At 39.6% G+C, this 24,801-nt stretch overlaps 1 protein-coding gene across 2 annotated transcripts in view; it reads left to right on the top strand.

Moving 5' to 3' along the window:
• The window catches only part of Gclc (glutamate--cysteine ligase), a 114,853-nt gene extending 92,194 nt beyond the window's left edge, over positions 1-22,659 (top strand). Inside the window, exons 9-11 of one of the 2 annotated variants that reach the window (XM_067158200.2) lie at positions 3,111-3,284; positions 18,772-18,953; positions 21,906-22,659. In XM_067158200.2, coding sequence (XP_067014301.2) covers positions 3,111-3,284; positions 18,772-18,953; positions 21,906-22,080 — 531 coding nt within the window. In that variant the 3' untranslated portion in view covers positions 22,081-22,659. Of the gene's footprint in view, positions 1-3,110; positions 3,285-18,771; positions 18,954-21,905 lie in introns of those variants that run through there. The other variant, XM_067158201.2, reaches the window with a different exon arrangement.
• Positions 22,660-24,801: the final 2,142 nt, after the last annotated feature.

Raw genomic sequence — 24,801 nt, 5'->3', positions numbered from 1 at the left:
TGAACCATTCTACAAAGTATATTTTTAAAATAAGCACCGTTTTTAAATATTACCACTGGCAGTGCTTCAATCATTGTTCAGAGGATGCACGCTCAGTACGTACATCTGTAGGATAGCCACAAACACCGTTACGGAAGTATTTGCCCATATTTACGTTCGTTTGTGCGTATTGAAAATGCCTCTGAAAATTAACGTCCCGCCAAGCCATTGCTAAAGAGTTGATGCAAAGGTTCAAGAAAACAGACGCTTTATGATTTCATCATTAAGTTATGAATTGCCTAAAATTTCAAGGAGTGTTCTTTATGAAATTGTCAGGACACTTAGATTATCAGAAGTCGTGCTCATGGTGGGTACCAAGGATGTTGACAGGTGCACAAAACCAAGCGCGTAGGCAGTGCTTTGACTTTCCTTGAACGGTATAGTAATGAAAATGCAGCATTGCCACACGATTGAAGGAGCACAATAGACATAACTGGCTGGGACAAGCAGATAATCATCAGTCACTGAACACTCGCTGCTAGCAGGCCATGACATACAGTACAGTGTCACCAATGTACTCTCAACTACTGCGTCGTATCACGCCCGACTGCAGAGGGAAGCTATTGAAATGCTTAAGCACACCAACAGCTTTAACCATAAGGAGGAATCTGAACGGGTAAACAAAGCCTGGTTTCCAGGCCTGAAAGCCTTAAATCCTGAAGGACACGATGGCCGAGACAAAACAGAAAAATCAACGGGTGATCAGCTGCCTGTCTCCGCCAAGGCAGGTCGATGTACATCGGGCTCTTTAATACTTCAATCATTAGCCGAAAAACAGCAGATCAGCAACTACCCCCCTTACCCATCCCCAGCATGGTGGACCAAGAGGTGAGTAGCGTACCGTAGCCTGCACTATATAATGAGGTGGAATTACAACACCACTTAATTCCACTGAGAGCTTTGCTTCTATCTAAGTCAGTCGGAACCTTGACATTAATACCAATATAACACCACTTCCCCATTGTTCAACGCAGTCTGTGGTGAAACGTTGGGACCCTTACATGCTCCTGGACCATGGCCGACAAGCCCGGAAAGCACCAACATGATCTGTAGCTCTGGCCGTGAAAGCTTCGATTACTAAATAAAGGTGATGCATTCCTAAGCTGAATTGTCACCGGCGATAAAACATGGATGGCTTATGTTACACCAGAATCAGAACAGCAATCCATAGAATGGAGAAACTCAACATCACTCAAGAAAGTGATGTGCAAGCAAACAATTTCTTCTCGCACACGCATGTGCACTGTGTTTTGGGATAGGCAGGATGTGTTGCACCGGGGTGACACAATAAATGCTAAGGCTTATTGTGAGACCATGCGTAAACTCCATTGTGCAATCCAAAACAAACAACATGGCATGCTCACAAGGGGGATTCTTTTGCTTCATGACAATGCGCGACCTTAGACGGCTAATCAAACCCGAGAACTCATCGCTTAGTTTGGTTGGGAACAATTTGATCATCCTCTGTATAGTCCCCACTTGTTCCTGCACTTGAAAAAAACATTTAGGAGCTCAACACCACGATGATGATGATGATGATGATGATGATGATGTGGTGATGACCTAAAAATGACCGTGCTGCAGTGGCTGGCACATCAGGTGGCATATTTCTATGAGGATGGACTTCAGAAGCTGGTTTCACGATATGCCAAGTGCCTTAATATGCTTGGAACTTATGTTGGGAAGTAGTTTAAGGTACAGGCTTACATGTAAAAAAAATTTAAAAAATTGCATTACCTTTTTAAATCAAAACACTACTTACTTAAAAAACATGCCTCTTTATTTATTCGCACTCATTTTTTACAGAGCACTCGGTTATGGTCTTCTCTGTAGGAATGGATGCATTGTCGTGTTGAAAATGATAAGGACTAGTTTCAAATTGTTTCCACAGGTTGGATAGCATAGAATTCTCCAATATTGTCTGATAGGCTTCAGCATTTATGGTTCGAGGAATTAAAACCTGTGGACTGAGATCAAATCACAAAAAGCAGGCCCACACCACAATGCCTCTTCCAGCAAATTTCACACTGGGAACAGTGTACTCCGACAAGTAGTGCTAGGTCCATACACGTTCATCAGACTGCTGCAGCTTGTAATGCGATGCTCTTCTGTTGTTCCAGAATCCACAGACTGTAATTGGTGATGAGCATTCAGTTTAGCAGTTCTTGGTTTATGTGCTGCAGCTCGCCCATGGAATCAAAGTGTAAACTCTTTCCAATGAATGATATGAGTACTGGAATCGCCCTTAGATGCCAGTAGCAAGTGTGGATTTTAACGAACCTTATCGTTTTGACTTCACCACACTTCGAAGGCATCAATGGTTCCCATCTGTTAACTGTGTTGGCTTCCCCGGTTGAGGTAGGGTTTCAATAATTCCATTTCACCTCTTCATCACCCACTATTGAACGTAATAGCTGAAGCTTGCCAGAACTCTCGTGGATGGAATAACCAAATTGGTGGACACCAGTAATCGTGCACTGAGCTATTGTTAAATCCATTTCGACCGAGCATTCACAGCCATTTGTACAATCATGACATTCTTGAGCAGGGCTTCTCAGGGTGCGTGCACTAGTGCATTGCGCGGCGCAAGGTGCATAAGATGACTTCGCTAGGGTGACCAGAGTGCAGATCTCCCACTCCTTCATTTTGAACAATAGCTCTGTCTCACTCTGTCCCTACGCCTGTCTCTCTTGCTCCATCTGTCTCCCCCTTCCACACTTGCTCTGCAATGTTCCACCATCCGAGCCGAGTTGAGCCGAGCTTAGTGGAGTCGGCCCGAGACAAAATGCTGATCCAAACCAATTCGATTTGGACCGATGCACTGTGCACAGAACCTCTGCGCTTCGTTTTACATGCGTGAGATCTTGGGCGTTTGAGAGACCCTGTTCTTGAGGTACATATAGGATCGGTCTTTCATTTCAGGGGTGTTTAGTCGTTAATGACAGTATGTAGGTATCGACATAATTTTCTTTATATGCTTTGTCTTGAAGTGCTGTTTTTTCTTTCCTACTCCACATTGTTGTATTTCCTGCTGTATCGTGTCTTTATTTGATTATTTCTATGCACATCAGGTGGATGAAAACATGGCGAGAGCTCAGAAACGTGACGCGCTGCGGCAAGAACATTTCTGGTTCCGGAAGGACATCACTACCTGTGTTTCACCACCAGTGGCCACCTCTTGCTGTCAGAAGAGTGACTGTGATGCCTATGAACAAATGACTTTAGACCAGATCATAAATGGCAAGGTTTGTTCTACTTTGTGAGTGTAGTGAATAGTAGAGGAGGGAAGTTCATGGCAAGAAGATCTGTAAGTGATGTGTTTGAGTGCTTAGGTACCAGACAGAATAACATGTTCCTTGATAGGCTTAAAGTCATAAATGATTAGAGTTTCGGATTTCATCACAAAAATAACTTATTTCCTGATTATATTAGTGTATCATTTTTCAGAAATTCAGTCTACCTAGTCTTACCATAAATAGTGTCATAAAGTTTTCAATAAATGCCCGCCTAGTGGCCATGATCGTAGACATCGAGAAATCAGGTTTGAATGGTCTGACTCCATGGTTAGCCTGTGTGAGTCCCATTAATGGGAAAATTTTCACCATCAGAATGTTGGCCTGCAGGGTAGGAAAGGTGGTGGTATACAATTTCCAATCACTAGATTGTGTGCCAAAAGCTTGTGTTCATTTCCAAACCTCTTTGCAGTTTTTATATGGAACGAGGGCATACGATGCTGTTCGTGGCGATTCCCCACTTAATTTTAGACTATTATCGGGGGAACATATAATCAGAAAAAAATCACAGAAATCTTTCAAGTGACCAGACAGCAAGTGCCACATTTCAGCTAAGGGTAAAACCCACGCTTCTGCACCATCTGTGCATTGACCTTGGCTACTCTCTCCCACTACCCTACATTTCTCAATGCCCTCCTAGGTTCCGAAGTCGCGTCCCACGCGGCAGCATGTCCTGGCTAATTGGGAAGCGTCCAGTACACAAGCAGGACTAAAAATGAGCAGGAAAACAAGTTTTACAGCATTCTTTAAGTTGAATGTGTTAGACTATCAATAAAATATTGATTGCTTCAGAAAGAACTGTGACAATCGCAATTACCAGACGCGAACAAGAAGTAATTGATCTTTATCGAGCACAAGACATGCCTTGAGACATGTAGACTGAGTTGGGATCAGATTATATAATAAGCTTCCAAATAAGGTTAGCGATATTACTCCAGTTCATTCACCAAAGTGCTGAGTACCTGTTTCTATAGTACTGAAGAATACTCATGAAGAAGTGTTTGTAATGCTGGTGTTATTAACTTGTAATTTTTTTTACAAGTTGCTTTATGTTGCACCAACACAGATAGGTCTTATGGTGATGATGGGATAGGAAGCGGCCGTGGCCTTAATTAAGATACAGCCCCAGTGTCTGCCTGGTGTGAAAATGGGAGACCACGGAAAAACATCTTCAGGGCTGCCGACAGTGGATTCACTTGTAAACCTTAGTTAGTATCGAAGTCGTTAGCTTCTCCTCTGTAGCGTCCACTTCCATTTCAATTCAGATATCACATTCAGCACGTAATGTAACTGTAAAGCTTTTCAGCCAGTTAAAAACACTCATATAACACTATAACATATCTGAAAGAAGAAAAAAAACACTCTAATAAACAAAGAATGACATGTTTCATTCAACAAGAACATCCTCAGGTTCAATCATATCAATTTAAAGCATGTGTATATATATAAATATTTACAGTATTGTTTATGTTGTATAAACTTGTCAACGATTGAGAATTGGTGGTGTTGTGAGCAAGTGAGACAAATTATGATTGTAGTAGTCCTCTTCTGTCACCTTAAGATAGTAACTTCGAGAAAGTTTTCAGTACTTAACCTAAGCTACTAAACGTCCATTACCTCCATTGACTAAGTTTTGGGATAAAAAAGTATGTGATAGGATGTGAGGAAAGAGAACAGGTATCGGCCTTCAAGTTGTTGGCTTCCCTCACAAGTTGAGCATAGTAGAGATAGAGCTGTGCCTAAATAACTTTAACAGGGAAGACAGCTTCAAGTTGTCAATTGCACAGAAACCTGTACTCCAGAAATATAAACGTAATACCGTCACGGCACAGCACAACGATTCCCGGGTCCAGTCAGTAGGAGGTGGTGAATAATCAGTTTGTGATTCAATCAACAGACTTGCACATTCCATGAACAACTACAGACCTTATCTTTGCTGTCGGGATGTTAATGGAAAAGCACTGGGAAAAAGAGAAACCAATTTTTCTACCATTCGTAGATATCGAAAAGGCTTATGATAGCATACCAAGGAAGTGTATTGGGAATGCTTAAAAGAGCTGGCAGTTCATAATAGTCTTATTGCAAAAGTGAAGATGCTCTATGAAAAAGAAAAAAAACAGAAGTTGTGTGCAAGTGGGTTGCGGGCTGTCCAAATAATTTGAAACAAAGAGAGGAGTACAGCAAGGCAGTGTTTTGTCGCCCCTTCCTATTTATCACTGTGATGGATGCAATAACAAAGGCACTATAAAGGAAGGAGCAGCAGGACTTCCAAGCTTTCATCTTTGCAGACGATGTGATGATGTGGGGTGAAACCGAAAAATGATGTGGAGGAAAAGCTGCAGAATTTGAGTCAAGAGTTCAAAAGATATTATTTAAATATCAACAAGGATAAAACGGTGGTGATGAAGTTCAGAGGGGAGATGACAAACCACAAATCAGAATAAATTGACACCAAACTGGACAGTGTTCTAACGTTTAAGTACTTGGGTAGCATAGTATTAAGACAACTTTGCAAAATATGAGGTGGACAGTCGAATTAGCAAGGCAACTCAATTTTACAAAAAAGTAAGAGTACTGCTGTGGGATAAACAAGTACCATTGAAAGCTAAGATGGCATTATATAAATCATATTATACGCCCATCCTCACGTATAGCTTGGAAACGACCACGTTAGCGAGAAAAGACAACTCAAAACTCCAAGCTGCAGAAATGATGTTCCTATGCACCATGATACAGAAGACTAGAAAGACAAGTTCAGGAATGAAAAAGTCCAAGAGGAGGTGGGTGGGAATATGAGACTCCCTACTACAGAAGATCCAGAAAGCAAGACTGAATTGTAAGAAGAATGAGTGCAAGCAGGACTGTAAGAAGAGAATATGAAAGAGAAGTAAAAGGGAAAACCAGTGGGCAGACCCAGAGGAAAATGGACTAATCTGGTGAAGAAAGATGTCAAGGAGAGAGGACAAGGCAAGGACAAGGAGAAGATTATGAGAGAACAGTGGTTCATGCACAGAAAAGATGGAGAGGCTCGTACACCACACCCGGGCAACTGGTGTTGGTCAAAGATGACGATGATGATGATGATGATGATGATGATTAAGCATTTCTACGCTTACTGTCAGCAGCAAACCATCTTATCCATTGCCTTCATGAAAGCCAATGAAACCAATCTGAAAACTCTGCTTTTCTTGGCATGAATATGTCTTATGGTTGGGGGTCATCTGAACATTTGTGTAACACGAAAAATTGTGTGACGGAAGGAATGTCATATTAGTCATTACCGTAGGCCTTGGTTGCCAAAGTTACTCTATGAAATGATATAAATAAATCATTTGTTATCAATATTTGAGTTTTATTTACTGAAAGACATTCATGTTCATTAGTTTTTTTGCAAAAGGAGAAGTTTCTTTTTAGTTTTTGTTACTAACACATTGGTGACTGGGTCAGAACGGAGGCTGCTACCCGCTGTTAACTGGATAGTTCAGCCTGCAAGAACAAAATTACATTGCTGAACTCAAACTCGTGTAACATGAAAAGAATTCTAGATAACAACCTCAAACTTCTAAATTGTCTGTCTGTTAGGTCATCAGCCCAGAGGCTGGTTGGATCCTCAAATAGCACCACCAAAGGTTATGCGGTTATAAGGAAACCGCAAAAACCAATGGCAGCACCAAAATGAGGCGTACTAGGCAAGACGAGGAGTGAGGTAGTTTGCCATTGCTTTCCTCACTGGGTCAGAAAGTGCTATTGCAGCACGACTGACCCTATGAGCAACACCTTTCATAACACTCAGATGCACTAGTCGTGCTCTGAATGTCATTACTCAGCACCACCCATACCCCAGCAGCTTCCATATTGTCACAGCCATGGATGAGACTGGGACTTCGGTGGAAGCTACACTTTACTCTGGTCTGTGCTAAGAGATAGATACAAAAGTACTGTATCCATCATGAAATGGCAGCACTTCTAAATTACGAACTGGATTATCTTTTGAGAAGCCGTCGACTGTATCTGTTCCTTCTATCTACATACTACAAGTGCTATCTATACTCGACTTGTGTATATCTGAGTCATTGCTGTACCGGTATTCCAAAACACAAGATTGCTGTCCACAATTTGACATAGAAGGACAAAAATCATTGCAAGAATCACTCATAATAATTAGAAATATCTAATTCACTATCTCTAGCTACTTCTGATAGTCGGTCTGCACATAATTAGTCACAAATATCCATATCTGTTAGCAGCTACATGCGCCGTGCCATGTTGACAGCTACCTTGATGCTCCAAGGAATAGCTAGATGAAGGTTTAAAGAAAAGATGATGGAGCAATAGCTGCGTTATACTATTTATTCCATGACTACACTATTTAAAACTTATATCACCACCAGATTGTTGCAGTGATCGAGGAAACATGAGGTCCATAAAAACGAGAATTCTCGTAGCCCATCATGTACGGTCGGCCGAGAAAGTATAAGAATTTTTGGGGCCAGTAACCAATGTGTTAAAGATTTGTTAAATATATGTATGTGGTTTGGGGAGAGGATAAAATGGAGTTACAAGAACAAGTATGAATCAGGAGATAGAGGAATATGGAATGAAAATAAGTGTCGAGATGGGTAGGACAGTTGTGATGACAAGAGGTAATAGAGAAGGAAGAGGGATATTGAAGTAAAGGAAAGACGATTAGAAGTTGTGAAAATCTTCAAATATTTCAATCAATCAATCAATCAATCAATCAATCAGTTACTACTGATCTGCATTCAGACAGTCGCCCAGGTAGCAGGTAGCCTTTTCTTAAGTGATTGCAAAAAGATTGGAAATTTATCGAACATCTCCCTTGGTAAGTTATTCCAGTCCTTAACTCCCCTAACAGTAAACGAATATTTGCCCCAATTTGTCCTCCTGAATTCCAACTTTATCTTCATATTGTGATCTTTCCTACTTTTAAAGATACCACTCACACTTACTCGTCTATTAATGTCATTTCACGCCATCGCTCCGCTGACAGTTCGGAACGTACCACTTAAAATAAAAAACAATATTAGGTTCAATGGTCCACCCAACCAATATACCTCACTTTACAAGTGAACACTGTTTAATATAAAATCATATTAAACATACCCTGGAATATGTTTTATCTCATTTGAGACTTCATCAGCCATAACGTCTCGTAGTAGATTACAAAGCTCATTGTTGCTGTCTAATAATTTGAAAAAATGGAAGAACCCATGTCCTTTAAGAATTATTTGAGAATACACTAAAGATGAAATATACACATTATTTACACAAAATAATTTTATCTTCAATGTTAAAATTTGAAACATTTCTTGAAACATGACATTCCAGTCCAGTCGCCCAGGTAGCAGGTAGCCTTTTCTTAAGTGATTGCAAAAAGATTGGAAATTTATCGAACATCTCCCTTGGTAAGTTATTCCAGTCCTGAACTCCCCTAACAGTAAACAAATATTTGCCCCAATTCTTGAAACATGACATTCCAGTCCAGTCGCCCAGGTAGCAGGTAGCCTTTTCTTAAGTGATTGCAAAAAGATTGGAAATTTATCGAACATCTCCCTTGGTAAGTTATTCCAGTCCTTAACTCCCCTAACAGTAAACGAATATTTGCCCCAATTTGTCCTCCTGAATTCCAACTTTATCTTCATACTGTGATCTTTCCTACTTTCCTATTTACAATTCTCATAACAGAATACAAATCTCAGTGTTGCTGTCTAGTAATTTAAAAATGGATGAACTCTTGTACTTTATGAACTCTTGAGAATAACTGAAGACAAAATATATGCACACTATTTACAATAAAATAGTTCAACTTCTTGCAAAAAATCTTTCTTCAATGTTAAGTTTTGAATGACCATCACTTGTGTTCCTTTTAGCGTCTTTCACTGAGCTCGATAGCTGTAGTCGCTTAAGTGCTGCCAGTATCCAGTATTCGGGAGATAGTAGATTTGACTCCCATGCTTCATATATCCATATCAAACTGAGGAACTTAAATCCTACACTGTTTCCTAGGACTTCATATATGACCTTGCTTAGCAACAACTGTACACAAGCGGCATCTCTCAAGATCAATCTTTTAACGAGTCATCCCTCAAGATTTTATGTTGGAACAAGCTTTTTAACTCGTTATTTACCATCATTTCAACGTCTTTTTACGTGATTACAGCACAGCAGGAATATACAAGACTGTCACATTACAAATGAACTTCAACTGAATTTACTTCTTCGTAAAAAGTTTTGATATTTCTACTTACACCGTTTTGACTGTGAATAACATCTCATATATGTGTTATGTGTTTTTATAATTGTTTATGATTTAGTCCTTTTGCCCTGTTCTCTTAATCGGCTGATGATGACACTTTAAATGTGTTGAAACCAGTCCCAAAGTTAACATATTGTAAATTAATATTGGTACAACTTAATAACAGTGTATTTGAAATGTGGAACCTCCTCTATACTTTCCTTTTAGTATTGTGATTCTCAGTTCAATACGGAACAATTATGAAGTTTTTAACTATAAATAAGCAGTGCCAGGACTCGGTCGCCAAACAACGCTCCCAAGTTCACAGCCCCTGGACCTATTTTAGCCGCCTCTTATCGACAGGCAGGGGATACCGTGGTTGTTATTCTACCGCCCCCACCCACACGTTGTTATATGATCATCCCTCTCAAGTTGTCTCCTCTCCTTTTCATTTTATAACAACTTTCCTTTCCTGTCGTCTCGAGCTAGCCGTTCGCTTCATATGTTTTGAGATTGGGCCGGGCTGAGTGCTCAGATACATCAGCCTCGTATCGGTAGATTTACTGGCACACTCCTACAGGACTAAATTCCGGCACCTCGGCGTCTCCAAAAACCGTAAAAGTAATTAGTGGGACGTAGAGCCAGTAACATTATTATTGTTATTTGCGGTTCGTATCTCTCTTCATTCTGTCTGACTCCTTGGCTGTATCAGATGTAAGGCTTTTTTAAGGCATTTCCATGGGAACTTAGAATTTCCTTGGCTGTATGGTCAGCTTTGAGGCCTCAGTTCAGAGTCGGGGGTTTTAATCGCATCTGATTAATAATTCTTCTGGCTGGGGGACTGGGTGTTTCTGTTTGTCCCAACACACTACACTACCAACCACCACAGAAACACGCAATAGTGATTACGTCCCTCCATGTAGGTTTTGCGTCAGGAAGAGCATGCGGTCGTAAACTGGGTCAGATCCACATGTGCAACACGAGTGTGGGAAAGTGGTAAAAGAAGATGATCTCTGTTCATTCTGTCCATAAAAATTGTTCTAGACTGAAGTCTTTTTTTATTCTTTCTTTCTTTTTTATTAGTCTGTTCCTCCAATATTGTTAGTACAAGGCTACCATGTCTGCCCAGGTGTCCAAGTCAGCATTCTGGAGGGGTTCTGTGATGATGATTTTCCACTGATCATAATTACTTTTTAATAACTCCCTCCCATGCCTCTCTTATCAGCCATATCTGTCATATTTATTTTTAACTATGACAAAAGCACTTCAGTTTCACTATAGAGAACATTTTCCCTTCAGTTTTGTTCTGTCATTTTCTGATTCTGCTGTCCTTCCCAAATTAACTTATTTACCAATTCTTTGAATATTTAACATATGGCTATAGGACTCCATACAGAATTAGGCAATAAATATATACAATATGTACAGCAGTGAGTCCATTGGAAAGATAAAGAATGCCGGTTTATACTTGAACATAAAGTCCATTCAGGCACCGGATTAATGCTGGTGGACAATTTACAAGGTCTGCCCATGGTCCTTGGTATGATTGCAGCAGACTTTCTGAAATTATGTGTTCTAGAGTCTGCTGGGAAGTTCCATAACCACAGTCCGGCGATATCCAGAAGCCCCACTAATGAAGAATGAATGTACATTGACCGTGTGTTATGCGAAACTGATTCAGTGTCGACCAAGTCCTTTGAGGTAGATCAAAGATTGTTGGAGCATGATTTGTATTGAGCAGCCTGAACTGCCCTGGAGCTACATGTGTCCATTGATTTTTCCATCTCTCACTGTTTCTGACAGCTGCTTGCCTGTGATGATTGAGGGGTGGCAGGATTTTAGTCTGCATCTGCAAATGTTGTTGATGTTTCTGTGGATAGATAGGAGAATGTTGGATGAGAACTTATTGTACTCCTAAAGCAATGCGTTTGAACACCGCAGATCTGGTGGAGCAATATGTGAGGGGAATGGTAGCCAGTATGTTGGGGTGGTCCGAATTGTTCCCGAGATTATCCTCATTGAATTATTCAGCTGGACATCTACCGTCTTTGTATATGTACTATGTAACCATACCGGGAACAGTATTCAGCTGTTGAATATACAAGGCCAAGGGTAGAGTATCGCAAAGTATCAGCTGAAGCACCCCATGAGGTTCCATACAATTTATGGAGGATGTTGTTTCAGGTCTAGGATTACACCCAGACATTTTGGATGAGGATTGTGATAAAGCATGATTGAGAGACACTTTCAACTGTGTGTCTGCCATCTTGTTACCAAAATGGAAACAGACAGCTCGGCTGAATGGCTCAGACGGTTGAGGCTCTGGCCTTCTGACCCCAACTTGGCAGGTTCGATCCTGACTCAGTCCGGTGGGTTTTGAAGGTGCTAAAATACGTCAGCCTCATGTCAGTAGATTTACTGGCACGTAAAAAAGCTCTTGCAGGACTAAATTCTAGCACCTCAGTGTCTCCGAAGACAGTAAAAGTAGTTAGTGGGATGTAAAGCCAATAACATTATTTAGACAGACTCTATCTTGTTCATCCTTGGCTGTAGTCCCATTTATGGAAATACAATGCCAGTACACTCATATCCTTGGTTGGTTAAGGTGACCTCAGCAGACTTCTTATAGGTATTATGAATGGTAATTGCTAAGTCATCTGCATAAGCAAATTTAGGACACACAGCTGGAGTAAGGTCAGATGTTTGCAGTAGCTTTAATATTAGTCCCCGTCTCCAAACAATGTCACGGGCTGCTTTCAAATTTTTAAAAAAATGCTGCACACATCTTTTTGCATCTTTAAAAACCAGCTTCAATATATTTTGTGACCATCAGGTGGTCAACACAACTATGGTTCGGTCTGAAGCCAGCTTGCTGTCTCCCAATGTGTGGGAGCGGTAGAATAACACCCACGCTATCCCCTCTCTGTTGTAAGATGTGACCAAAAGGGGCTGGAGGGGCTCTTAAATTGGGAGCGTGGGTTGGCGACCACAGGGTCCTTAGCCGAGTCCTGGTATTGCCTCCACTTACTTGTGCCAGGCTCCTCACCTTCATCTATCCTATCTGGCCTCCATTGGTCGACTCGGCTTTTTCAGACCCCAACGATTTTCGGTTTGCGAGGCCTAGGGAGTCTTTCATTTTCACGCCCCTTGTGGCACTTGTCTTTCTTTGGCTGATATCTTCAGTTTTCAAAGTATCGGACCCCTTCCATTTTTCTCCATCTGATTACTGTTAACCTTCTCACTGGTGTGATTGAGTATACTCGAGCCAGACTTCGCGCCGCCAGTGCTTTAGTCGAATATACCCAATTTGCCTTATAATAACTGTACTATATGCTTCTGCCATCTATTAGTCCCACTTTAAACTAAGTAGTTCATATTAATTTCGCAAGTAGTTCTGCAGGAAAATGTTTTTCTTTTGCCATAGTTGTAAACATCATGTCTGAATGATGGCAGCTGCGTACGAATGTAAGATGCATCCAGAGGAAACCGTACACGTTTAGAAAAGACTGAGTCCGATGTGGATTTTGACAGTGATGGTAGTGATATTGAGGTTATTAGTGAAGTGATAGGGAGTGATAATAATGTTGATAGAGGTGATGATTTGCTGCCAGAGAGAGGAAGAAATGACAATGACCTAGGCCTGCCCACATGGTCGGACGATGAGTTTACTTTGCAAGTGACTAATCTCATAATGTATTGAACAGGTGGATCATAATAAAACTTTGTTATTGTAAATCGATGACTTTGCGCCGAAGGCACATGTATTTCAAGCGCCAAATCTAGCTATGTCAAATAATAATTTGACCCCTGAATGCCCTGAAGTGGATTACAGTATTTTGAGGTATTTGTAAATGAAGAGATGTCAGTGAAGGTAGCTGATGAAGCAAACAGATAGTTCATGCTAAGTTCCGCTCTACTTCGATCAGTATTGTGTGTGTAATTTAATCTTTCTGCTGTTAATCATGTGTATGGTTTGGTTACGTGCATACATATAGTAGGCATAGCCCATAATTGAAATGTATATTTCGAAGGATCTTCCCAATGGAAAAGATTTTTGCTACATCATGTGGAATTGAACCCTGGATCCCAAACATGAACTGTCACCAACACTGTAGGAACAAACTGGTGAGTTAAAATATCATCTCAAAATATTACTCTGTGGTTGGTGCTTGTATTTTACGTTCAAATTGGCCATCGTTTTTGTTGAGGTTGTTGGCTGAAATAATCCAGCGCTGAGGTCACACCAGCCTGTCTGACAGTTCAGCAGCAAAAAGGTTAATAGAGGATGATTGCTCAATTGTACTTCCTCTTAAAACAATAACCACCACCAGCAGCAGCTTGCTCTGTTGGAATGATTTCATTAACCACTGTACTGGTTCTGTATAGGTATTGTGAAGTGATTTTTTTAAAATTAATCTGTGCACAACGATGAACAACAGATAATATTAATTAATAGTAATAAGTAATACTGTCCGACTCATTGGCTGAATGATCAGTGTTGAGGCCTTCGATTCAAAGGGTCCCGGGTTCGATTCCCAGTCGGGTCAAGGATTTTAATTGCCTCTGATTCATTCTTCTTGCTCGGGCACTGGGTGTTTGTGTTTATCCCAACACTTTCCTCTTCATATTCATACAACACACTACACTACCGACCACCACAGAAACATGCAATAGTGATGATAATTTTGTGTGTTATTTCTAACCGAGTGCAGCCCTTGTAAGGCAGACCCTCCAATGAGGGTGGGCGTCATCTGTCATGTGTAGGTAACTGCGTGTTATTTTGGTGGAGGATAGTGTTATGTATGGTATGTGAGTTGCAGGGATGTTGGGGACGGCATGAACACCCAGCCCACGGGCCATTGGAATTGAGCAATGAAGGTTAAAATCCCTGACCCAGCCGGGAATCAAACCCGGGACCCTCTGAACTGAAGGCTAGAATGCTGACCATTCAGCCAACGAGTCGGATGCAATAGCGATTACATCCTTCAATATAGGGTTGGCGTCAGGAAGGGCATCTGGCTGTAAAACAGGGCCAAATCCATATGTGCGACACAGTTTGCACCCGCGACCCCACAGGTGTGGGAAAAGCAGTAGGAAAAGTAATAAATTATAATATTATTGGTATTTACACGAGGGAAAATAAAAATCTATAGAGGAGGAATTAACAATAGTGAGACATAACGTAGTTTTTAAAGCTAATTACTAGATATTAAGATTTACAAGTTAATAACAGCATCATTAGCAGCACTTCTTCGTGTATTCTTTAGTACTACGGAAACAGTTACTCAGCAAGAGATTCTTTAGCGCTGTTATGAATGAACTGAAGGAACTAATATTCTTAACCTTATTTGTAAGCTTATTATATAATCTGATTCCAACTTGAGTCTACATGTTTCAAAGCGACTGTTTTACTCTTGTGCTCAGCAAATATATTATTACCACCGATGATTTCATGGCCCATAATTATAGACAAGTCTTTCTCGTGAACAGTCAAAATTTTATTCTGAAGATTTGGAACAAAGTTCTCTGAGAAACGTAAAGAATTTTCCCTTATTTTCTGGATATGGCATAAGCCCAAAAAGCTTATATCATGTCTAAGGATATTATTTCTTGCTTGTGCCTGGTAATTTTGATTGTCACAGTTCTTTCTGAAGCATCATTTTTTTTTTTTTTTTTAGTTGTTAGGATATCAGAAAAGAATGCAGTTAGTCATAGCCTTGGTTTAGGCCCACTACTGAATAGAAACTCGGAATATTCCATCAAAACCAGTTGCTTTGCCCAGTTGAGAACAACACCTAACTCCAACTTTGTGAAAGAGTGAGAAAGATGCGGTGCTTGGAGATTTAGTTGCTTCAGAAGTTTCTTCACTTGAACAGTGTGTTTCTTATCAGCAGGATTCCCTGAAACATTCACAGTGTGGTCTGAACCCTGATTTGGGGAGATATGAACCTTGTCATTTGTACAGTTAGCGTTGCGCCGCCAAGTGTCCGTAGGAGGCTCCACGGTTTCCTGCTGAAATGTTTGAAATCCATTGTCTAAACTCTACTCTTCCACTTCTGTCTTCTGGGCATATCAGGCTGTGTAGCAGATTGTCAGCTACTTCGGAATCTCCACTGAGTAAGTACCACTGGTACAGTTCCTCACTGGATTAATTTCATCTGAGTATGTATTCTATGAGTGTTTCTCTTAGTAGGTGTTTCTTCACTATTGAGAGCATAGCAACAGTGAAATGGCTGTAGCTTGATGCAACTGGGGAATAAAACTTTCATTTGAAAAATCATAAATTCTGCTAACTCAACTTCCGTTTACAAACAAAATTTAGCTGGGAGACCAAGAAATAAAAATTGTAGAAAAATTTAAATATTGAAGTGAAATAATCATATATAACCTGAACGAGAAACCAGCATGGCAAAGTAGAATAGATAAACTTGTTATAGCACAGCATGTTAACAAGAATACATATAATAAAAGGTGTTGCAATAGCAACCAAATTTTAACACTACAAAACAGTCACACAGTTGCAATAGGTAGAGTACTCAAGTTAGAAAGGAGAATGGTGAGAACCTGTTTAAATAAACATTATCTTGTAAATGGAGTCTGAAGACTAGCTTCCAATAAAACAGTTTATAAAGAAATAGAACCTGTGACTAGCACAATGAAAAAGAAATGAATATCATTCTTAGGGCATCTAATATGGTCACCAGAAAATAGAATCAGTAGAAAAATAATAGAAAAATTATGGAAGAGTAAGAATAATAATATTAGATGGATCACAGAACTCAAAGAAGACATGAGAGAGTTACATATTACACTATAGAAGATTTAAAATACAAAACAAATACACTCAAGATATTGAAAGATAAACACACTAGACAACAGACGAAAATCAACAAGCAGAAAATAGGAAGAGTGATTCCAGAAGTAGAAAGAAAATTATGTTCAGAAAGGATGAAACAGTACTGGGCTGACAAAAAGAAGAAAAACCTCCATAAACCTAACTAAAGTTGTCCTATGTTGCCTAAAAAATTAAAATAAATAAATAGGAATATTGTCATCAACACTATAGACATGAATTCTCAGTTAGGGACAATGTAATGTTCCCTATTTGCATTCAGTATCCACAGCCTTTTTAGCAACTTGACTTTTTCTTTACATAATCTGTTTTCAGACTGACTCTGTTGTATGTGAGTGCAAGCTGGAATAACAGGCATTAAAGTACTGAGTAAGTGATTGCTGTTAAAGGCAAGGATATGTTGGTTAGACATTTAGAACTCGACAAGGCCACAGAGCTAGTTACAAATAAAGGATTGTGGAGGCTTGCAGACTGAATGCTGAATGGCACAACAGCCTGTAACAAAGATGTGTGATATGATTTTTATAACATACTTCCTGAAATTGTGTGATAGTATGAACATTTTATTTTGCCACTTTTTAACAAAATGGTGCCAGATGAATTTTTAACCCCCACCCCCACAGCACGTAACGCCCTTGAAAGGGCTTTGGCTTGTTCAGCCCGAAGGCCTGGAGATTACGAGGGGTCGTGTGGTCAGCACAATACATCCTCTTGGCCGTTATTCTGGGCTTTCAAGACCGGGGCTGCCATCTCACCATCAGATAGCTCCTCATTTCTAATCACGTAGGCTGAGTGAACCTCGAACCAGCCCTCAGATCGAGAGAAAAATCCCTGACCTGGCCGTAATCGAACCCAGGGCCTCCGGGCGAGAGGCAGGCACGCTATTCCTACACCACAGGGCTGGCAATTTTTAACTTCACTACGTTCTATTTTCCTACTAAGCAAATTAGCTATGTGATTTGGGTCACGTAGCTGTGTGCTTGCATTCAGGAGATAGTGGGTTCGAACTCCACTGTCTGCAGCCCTGAAGATAGTTTTCTCTGGTTTCACTTTTTTTTAATTTTCTCTTTTTTACAATCTGCATTACGTTGCATTGGCATAGATAGGTCTTATGACGATGATGGTACAGGAAAGGGCTTGGAGTGGGAAGGAAGTAACCATGCCTGAAGTAAGGTACAGCCCCACATTTGCCTGGTGTGAAAATGGGAAACCACAGAAAATCATCTTCAGGGCTGCTGGCAGTGAAGTTTGGACCCACTATCTCTTGAATGCAAGCTGATAGCTACGTGACCCAAACCAGACAGCTATTTGCTTGGTTTTTCCCATTTTCACATGGGACAAGTGATGAGGCTGTACCTTAATCCTTCCCAGTCCTAACCTTTCTTGTCCCATCATTGCCATAAGGTCTATGGGAGATTAATCTCTGAGACCTGTATATGCTTTGAAATGGCATCATTTGAAAGATAAGAATGCAAGTCTGCTTTCGTAATTATGTTGTTTTGTTTAATGGCATTTCTTAATTTGGCTTTAAGAAGATCGGTGTATCCTTAAACTGTTCTCGATATGCGAGATGTTCGTCACTGCCATCATCATTAATTTCTAATGCAGTTTGTACCACTTGTAATTATTAATTTACTACGAGCAATCTTTCAAGTTTTGCTTCAACCAAGTTAACATCAGCAGAATTCATTTCTGATATTATGAATTTTCGTATACGAGTTAAAGTAGGATTGTATGCCTCTTCTTTTAATTCATTCGCGTCTACGAGTTTAGTTCATTTTGATGTGAATGTACAACACATATAAGTGGGCCTTGGTTGTATTCTTTACTCTCTGAAAGCTATGGACCATCTCTTCTGTTGGACAAGTCTTGAAATAATCGAAGAATGACGAATCGGCATGCCGTTTAAGAGAACGTCACATTTGCATTTAGAAGGCTGTGAATTCTGACATTGACTACATCTACAATTTTTGTATTGAAATAGCAGTTCTATATGAAGATGCAATTATGAATAATGTGTTACAAAATAGTTTAGTTATTCTTTAGTGCCTCGAATTGATGGATAATGCCTGGTTCTTGGAGTTACTGTGAATCCCATCCAGCCTGGATGACCAAAATTAACATGAATGTTGTTTGCTAGTAGCCATTTTTACAATACAAATCCTTAATACATATTGACAACTTAATAAAGAAAAATTATTGAAGATATAAAGTAATTCACCTTTAAATATCAAACAATGTGTTTGTGTTGGTGTGATTTGAAACAAATGTTTTTCTTGCTAGAAATGTCTGCTAACACATTCCTGTGATAATGTACTTTGTATGTACAGGAAGGTGAGTTTCCTGGTCTCATCCCTCTTATCAACAGTTACTTGAGCAGTATGGACGTCGATGCAGACACGCACTGCACCATCCAACAGTATCTCAAGTTGATACAGCGGAGAGCATCCGGGGACCTCCAGACCACCGCCACGTGGATACGGCAGTTTGTACGCAGCCACCCAGACTACAAGTGAGTATCTATTTATGAAAGAGATCTGACTTATGATTCAGTGGATGCTGTACACACATGGTCCCCCCCTATAGTCTTTGACCAGTCTGATGGCCTTGGTTGTTTATTCTGCAACTGTCAGCCGTGTGGCATGAAGCACTTTGTTTAGAGTTAAGATGGCAACATCACTTCCTACTTGAAATATAGTAGCGCACATTGAGTTACCTGGTAACAGGCAAGAGTAATTTAATCAGTAATTTTCCTGTTTCAAACACAGTTATATCACATTAAAAGCTTAATTAAATATGAATGTCCACCTTGTCTACACTAATATGAAATTTATTACTATTTCAATACACTGAGCATGTTTCGAGATCCAAAGTTCTCTTCTTCATTGGCTTAAACTACCATTACAAATCTCAGAACTTATTATTATAAATATTTCTTATAGTATTAGGCTTGACAGTCCAGTAGGTGCTGACAGATTCTCACACGATTGAGTTTCTGCTCTTCATTGAATTCATATTTATGCATTCAAAATTATGCATAAAGGACCCCTCCTTAACATAACTGAAAAACTGCTTCATACATTTAGACCAATATTTTAATCCAAATTACAATCAGAATGACATTTCCGAAAAACCAAACATTATATTTGACCTCCTTATTCATACTTTCAGGGACACTTTATCTAGCGATCAGAGTCCGATTTTCCATTCTGTTTACAGTACCTTACTTAGGCAATTGCTTATATTCCCGCATCCATCGGCCCCTCCTTAATCCCCTTTCCTTTCCTTCCTACACCAGTATTTTCTTCTTTTTTTTTTTTACCTCGCCGCACCTCCCCCTAAAGACGTCGGTAGAACCTCATAGATTCCTCTCCTCAACCTTTATTCACATCCAACTTCAATTCCACACGTTGCAGCACGAAGTGATTCCCATACAACATATGTGATTTATTATATTCCCCCTATCATAACTTTCTCTTCTTAACCATCATCTATACAAATAAAAAGTTTTACGGTCTGCATTGAACTGCGAAATCCCACCAGCTTATAGATACTACTAATGTATTTGGACCTCCCTGCGCAACAATCATCATCATTCAGGATTCTTTAAGGAGAAGAGCCTTTATAACATCATTCATCGCATTCACATGAATCGAATGTATAGTTTTGTGTACACAACCCAAATATTTTAATATCATGTATGTGAAGACACCTTAATTTTGGCTCAGTTACTCTTTGAACAGACTACAACGTATTTAAAGAGCCAGTTTCAATCGCATTTCTATGCGTTAACTGCAACCTACGTTTTTTTTATTATCTATCAAAAGCACCTTTTAGTATATTGCAGCACACCAACATTTTATGAACCTCTATCAAAAGCAATTCTTTAAAAGCAAGAAACAGAAGAGCCTTCTGCTTAAACTTTTTACAGAAATTATTTTATTCAACCAGCCTTAAAATTATATTGATTGTACGTACAGATTTTTAAGACCATTGTGTCGTTACATTGTTTATTTTATTTGATACATTTGTATAATTTGCTTCATGGCTGATGATGACGTATGATTTTGGTCGAAACTAGTCTCTGAATGTTAATATAAATGTGTATCATTTATAATTTGTGTGGACCTTAAATACAAAATATTTAACTACTATTGCAAGTGCCTTGTCACCACTCCTGTTCATCATTGTTATGAACCGGATCATAAAGTCCATCAAAAACATTGCAAAGAGCCTAACACTCTAATATTTGCAGATGATGATGTGATTTGTGGAGAAAATGAAGCAGATGTACAGGAGAAACTAAATGTCTGGAATGGCAAGTGTGAAGAATATGGACTATACATCAGTAAAACAAAAACTGTTGAAATGACTATCAACAGGAAAGGCAAAGAAAGATTCAAACATTTTCCTGGAGGGAACTCTGTTACAGTCTCTTTCTAACTTCAAATACCTTGGAAATATCATTTCAAAAGAAAACACAATAGGATTTGGAAAGCTTCTGAATTTTATTTTCAAGTGAGAAATCTATTCTGGGATGATAAATTACCGTAGAAAGTAAAACTGACCCTGTTTCATACCTACTTCATTCCAGTTCTCACATATGGACTCTAAACATGTACCCTGCATAACAAGGCGAATAGTAAAATCCAGTCAACAGAAATGACATTCATCAGAACAATGAACCAAAAGATCAGGAAGGACAAGATTAGAAATAAAGCAAACAGGAAAGTGCTGGCATCAAAATACCTGTTACCGAGTTGTTAGGAAGACACAAGTTACAATGATTTGGACATGTTACGAGGATGGACGGAACGACAACAGCAAGGAATTACTTTGACAGTGTAGTGAAAGGGGAGAGGCCAGTTGGGAGACCAAGGAATAGATCGATAGACAGCCAGAGTGAAATCGGAGGTCAGCAAGAGGAATGCCAAGTGGGAGGACATAGAGGAATAGAAACTATACTTTAACAAGAAGTGGCGTGTGCTTGTACACCACAAATGGAGCTGGAAGATTATGATGATCAATGATTGATGATGCAGAACTGTAAATACCACCTTTTACAAGTAATTCTCCAAGGGAAAATTAATGGTAAACGTGCTCCAGGCTTGGCAACTTCAGCTAGTGAAGAATAAGAAGAAGAAGAACCCTCAATGGGTGATAAGACCTGGCCTCTTGATGAAGCTGGGAAAAGGAAACAAGCTTTATTGGGAGCTGAGAAGATGATGCGGAACTGAGATTGATGGGAGATTGTTCTTGTTATTTTGCATTTTTATGTTTCTCCCTCTTCTTCCCACAGTGATCTTTCATTGTGTTTATCCTATGATGTGTTCCCTTTCATGTTGCTATAATTCTGTGTGAGGAATAGGTTAACCATAAAGATGCTATGACTGCAAAATATTTGCCTGTTTATAACATCACTGTTCTGGTAGAATTAAATTTGCTCTAATGTCATCTTTTGCAGGTTTGACTCGGTGGTTTCGGAGCGGATCAACTACGACCTCCTCAAGCAAATTCAGGGCATCCAGTGTGGCGAAATCCCATGTCCGGAGCTGCTGGGTACCAGTCTGCAGTCGAAAACGCAAGAAAACATTCCTGCCGCGGTAGAGAAGGCGGAGGCGTGTAATGGTGCCTGCTGACCCCTGCCGAACTAGAGACTAAAAGTACTTGTTATCAGTTTTAGTGTGATGTTCTTCACCATACATAGAGAGAGATTGAGCCGACCAAAGTGCGAACCAGTGTGTAGCCCGGGGCAAATGCGGATAGTGCTTAAATATTTTATAAAGGGAAAAGAAAGCAAGAAATTATAGAATCTATATAAGGCATTCCATGAGTTATTACTCTGCTTTGTTATTTTAGTTATGTTTCTTTCAAGATATTTGGAAGGTTTCCTGCTTTGCAATATAATAATCTTCAAATCGCCCCAAGCACCTTTGCAAAAATGTACTTCAATCCCTTTTATTAGCATATTTAATCCTGAATAGGGAGACTTACCTCTATTCTGTCACCTTAGGCATAGCCTTCAATTCTTTACTTCAGAGAATGGTAAAACTAACAGTATTCGAGAAAATTGTTTACCTCATCATATTTTTGAAGCTAAATTCACCAGTTTGTGTAAAAATGTATTTGAGCACAGCACAACCATTAACACTTTGTGGATCCTGATGTATAATACATTTTGTGAGGTGCGGCTTGAAAAAAAGAACTGATTTAGTGTTCTAAAAGTTGTTGTTCATTGGAAATGTTATTACCTTCAGTGTAGTCCCCTCCTCGATCCTTACAATATTCCATGCAAATATGACACTTTTGAAAGCAATGTTGCAGAGCAGTGTTCAAGTAGTCAGTGAATTTTTCTAAGGAGTATACAAGAAAAGACAAGGCAAGACAGAATTTGGAAAAAAGTGTGTATACGTAAGAACTGACAGACCAAAGCTAAAGGTGGTTTGGATGTATGATGGGAATGTAAAACGAAAGGATTCCAAAGAAAGCCTTTGGGAAGACGATCATCAGAAAGAGATTTAGAGGACTGTTTGAAGAAGTATAATGGAAAGACAGAATGAAGTGGATGCTTGTCTAGAGATAGGAATGGATGAAGAAGTTGCAGTTCATCGTGTGAGATATTTGCAAGTTCCCTCACTTTTGCTTCACTGCATCTTCAGAATAAAAATGGTCTCTTTTAAAGCTGGCTTCACCACATACCACATTGTATCCACACCACAATCACAAAACAGTCGCATGCCTCAGGAGTAATTCCAATATAACGGTCCGCTATTGGAAATTATAAATTTTCCAGCTAACTCATTCTTGGTTGCCAGCGTTTAGTCCCAGTGTGCCAATTTGGACTCATCAGTTGGGTAACTAGCACACAGTTTCTCATAGTGCATTGGCACTGCCTGTGGCTGCAAGTAGCCTACGCAGTGGCCTCCAGTGTATGCACTAGCCATGCGTCTTGATAGATGTGCTAGTTACCAACTTTTTTCTTCTCCTTCTCTTTTCTTGAAATGTTTCTGCTTATGCAGGTCGTTCACAGAGCCTCTTCCAATCTTCTCCTTTTTCCAACAGTCTATTGTTCATCACTGTCTCCCAATGTAGTCCTCTCTGATTTACGTCATCCTCCACCTGATTCCTCCATCTTGTTCATGGTTTTCCAAATGGTCGTCTTCCAGATTCTGTCCATTCCACCACAACTCTTCTTGGTAATCTTTCTTGTCCCATTCTTTTGACATGGCCAAACAATTTCAGCCCATTGCTCTCCCTAGTTTCTTTTAGGGGGTTGATCTGTAGCATATTTCGTATTGTTTCATTTCTCATCTTGTCCCTCGTTATTTTACCCAAGATCCCTCGCAGAAGTGGCATCTCTATCGCTTGTAATGTTTCTTGTCCAAGTCCAACATTCAGAGCCATAGGTCAGTATTGGCAAATATGATTTATATATCATGATATTAGCTTTGGTAGGTAATTTCCAATTTCTAATTATGTCTGATACACAGTAATAAAATTTTGAGCAATGTCCTATCCTCTCCGAAACTTCTTTCTTTGATGTTTCCTTTCCCAGTTAGCTTACTTCCTAGATATTTAAAAGCATCTACTTCTTTTTAAAAAAAAATTTCCATTACACGTAACATCCTACATTTTTCTTTTTTCTCTACTGATTTTCATTACCTCACTTTTCGTTAAACTTATTTCCATGCTTGCTTCGTCAATTGCCCTCTGCCAGGTATTAAGTTGTTCTTCCAATTTTTATTCATTTTCTTCCAATATGACATCATCTGCACATACTATGACTTTCATATCATTTGCTGTTGACCCTTGGCAAACTTTCCTCATAATGTTGTCCATCACTATATTAAAGAGCACTGGTGAAAGTACACCTCCTTGTTGATGATGTTGATTGAAGTTTGTTGTTTAAAGGGGCCTAACATCGAGGTCATCGGCCCCTAATGGTACGAAATGAGACTAAATGAAATAACAAATTATGGTACGAAATGAGACGAAGTGAGATGGCAAATTAAAAGTCCAAAATCCTCCACTGACCAGAATTCAAAGCGTGAGGATGAAGAATGAATGGATGGATTGATATGAAGTTAGTGGATCCGACCCACAGTGCCTCACATGCACAGAAGCTGGCACAAAACATTAGTAGTACGGACCAAGGGACTGCTTCTATAGCACGTTGTTGAATCGATTAGAATATGCTCATTCTCGAAACGGGTCCAAAATCCAGGTCATCGGCCCTCATAATGGTATTTATCACTAGAAAAATAGAACCATGGTAATTCCCATGTTGCGGTACTAATCAAGAGTAGCGTAGACTTGCGGTATTCCATACATTATGGTATGACTCACAGGTAATGAAATTC

This window comes from Anabrus simplex, chromosome 14 (genome assembly GCF_040414725.1).
Source record: "Anabrus simplex isolate iqAnaSimp1 chromosome 14, ASM4041472v1, whole genome shotgun sequence".
Classification (NCBI taxonomy): domain Eukaryota; kingdom Metazoa; phylum Arthropoda; class Insecta; order Orthoptera; family Tettigoniidae; genus Anabrus; species Anabrus simplex.
Note: the sequence above shows the minus strand (reverse complement) of the source record. Positions and strands in the feature narration are given on the sequence as shown.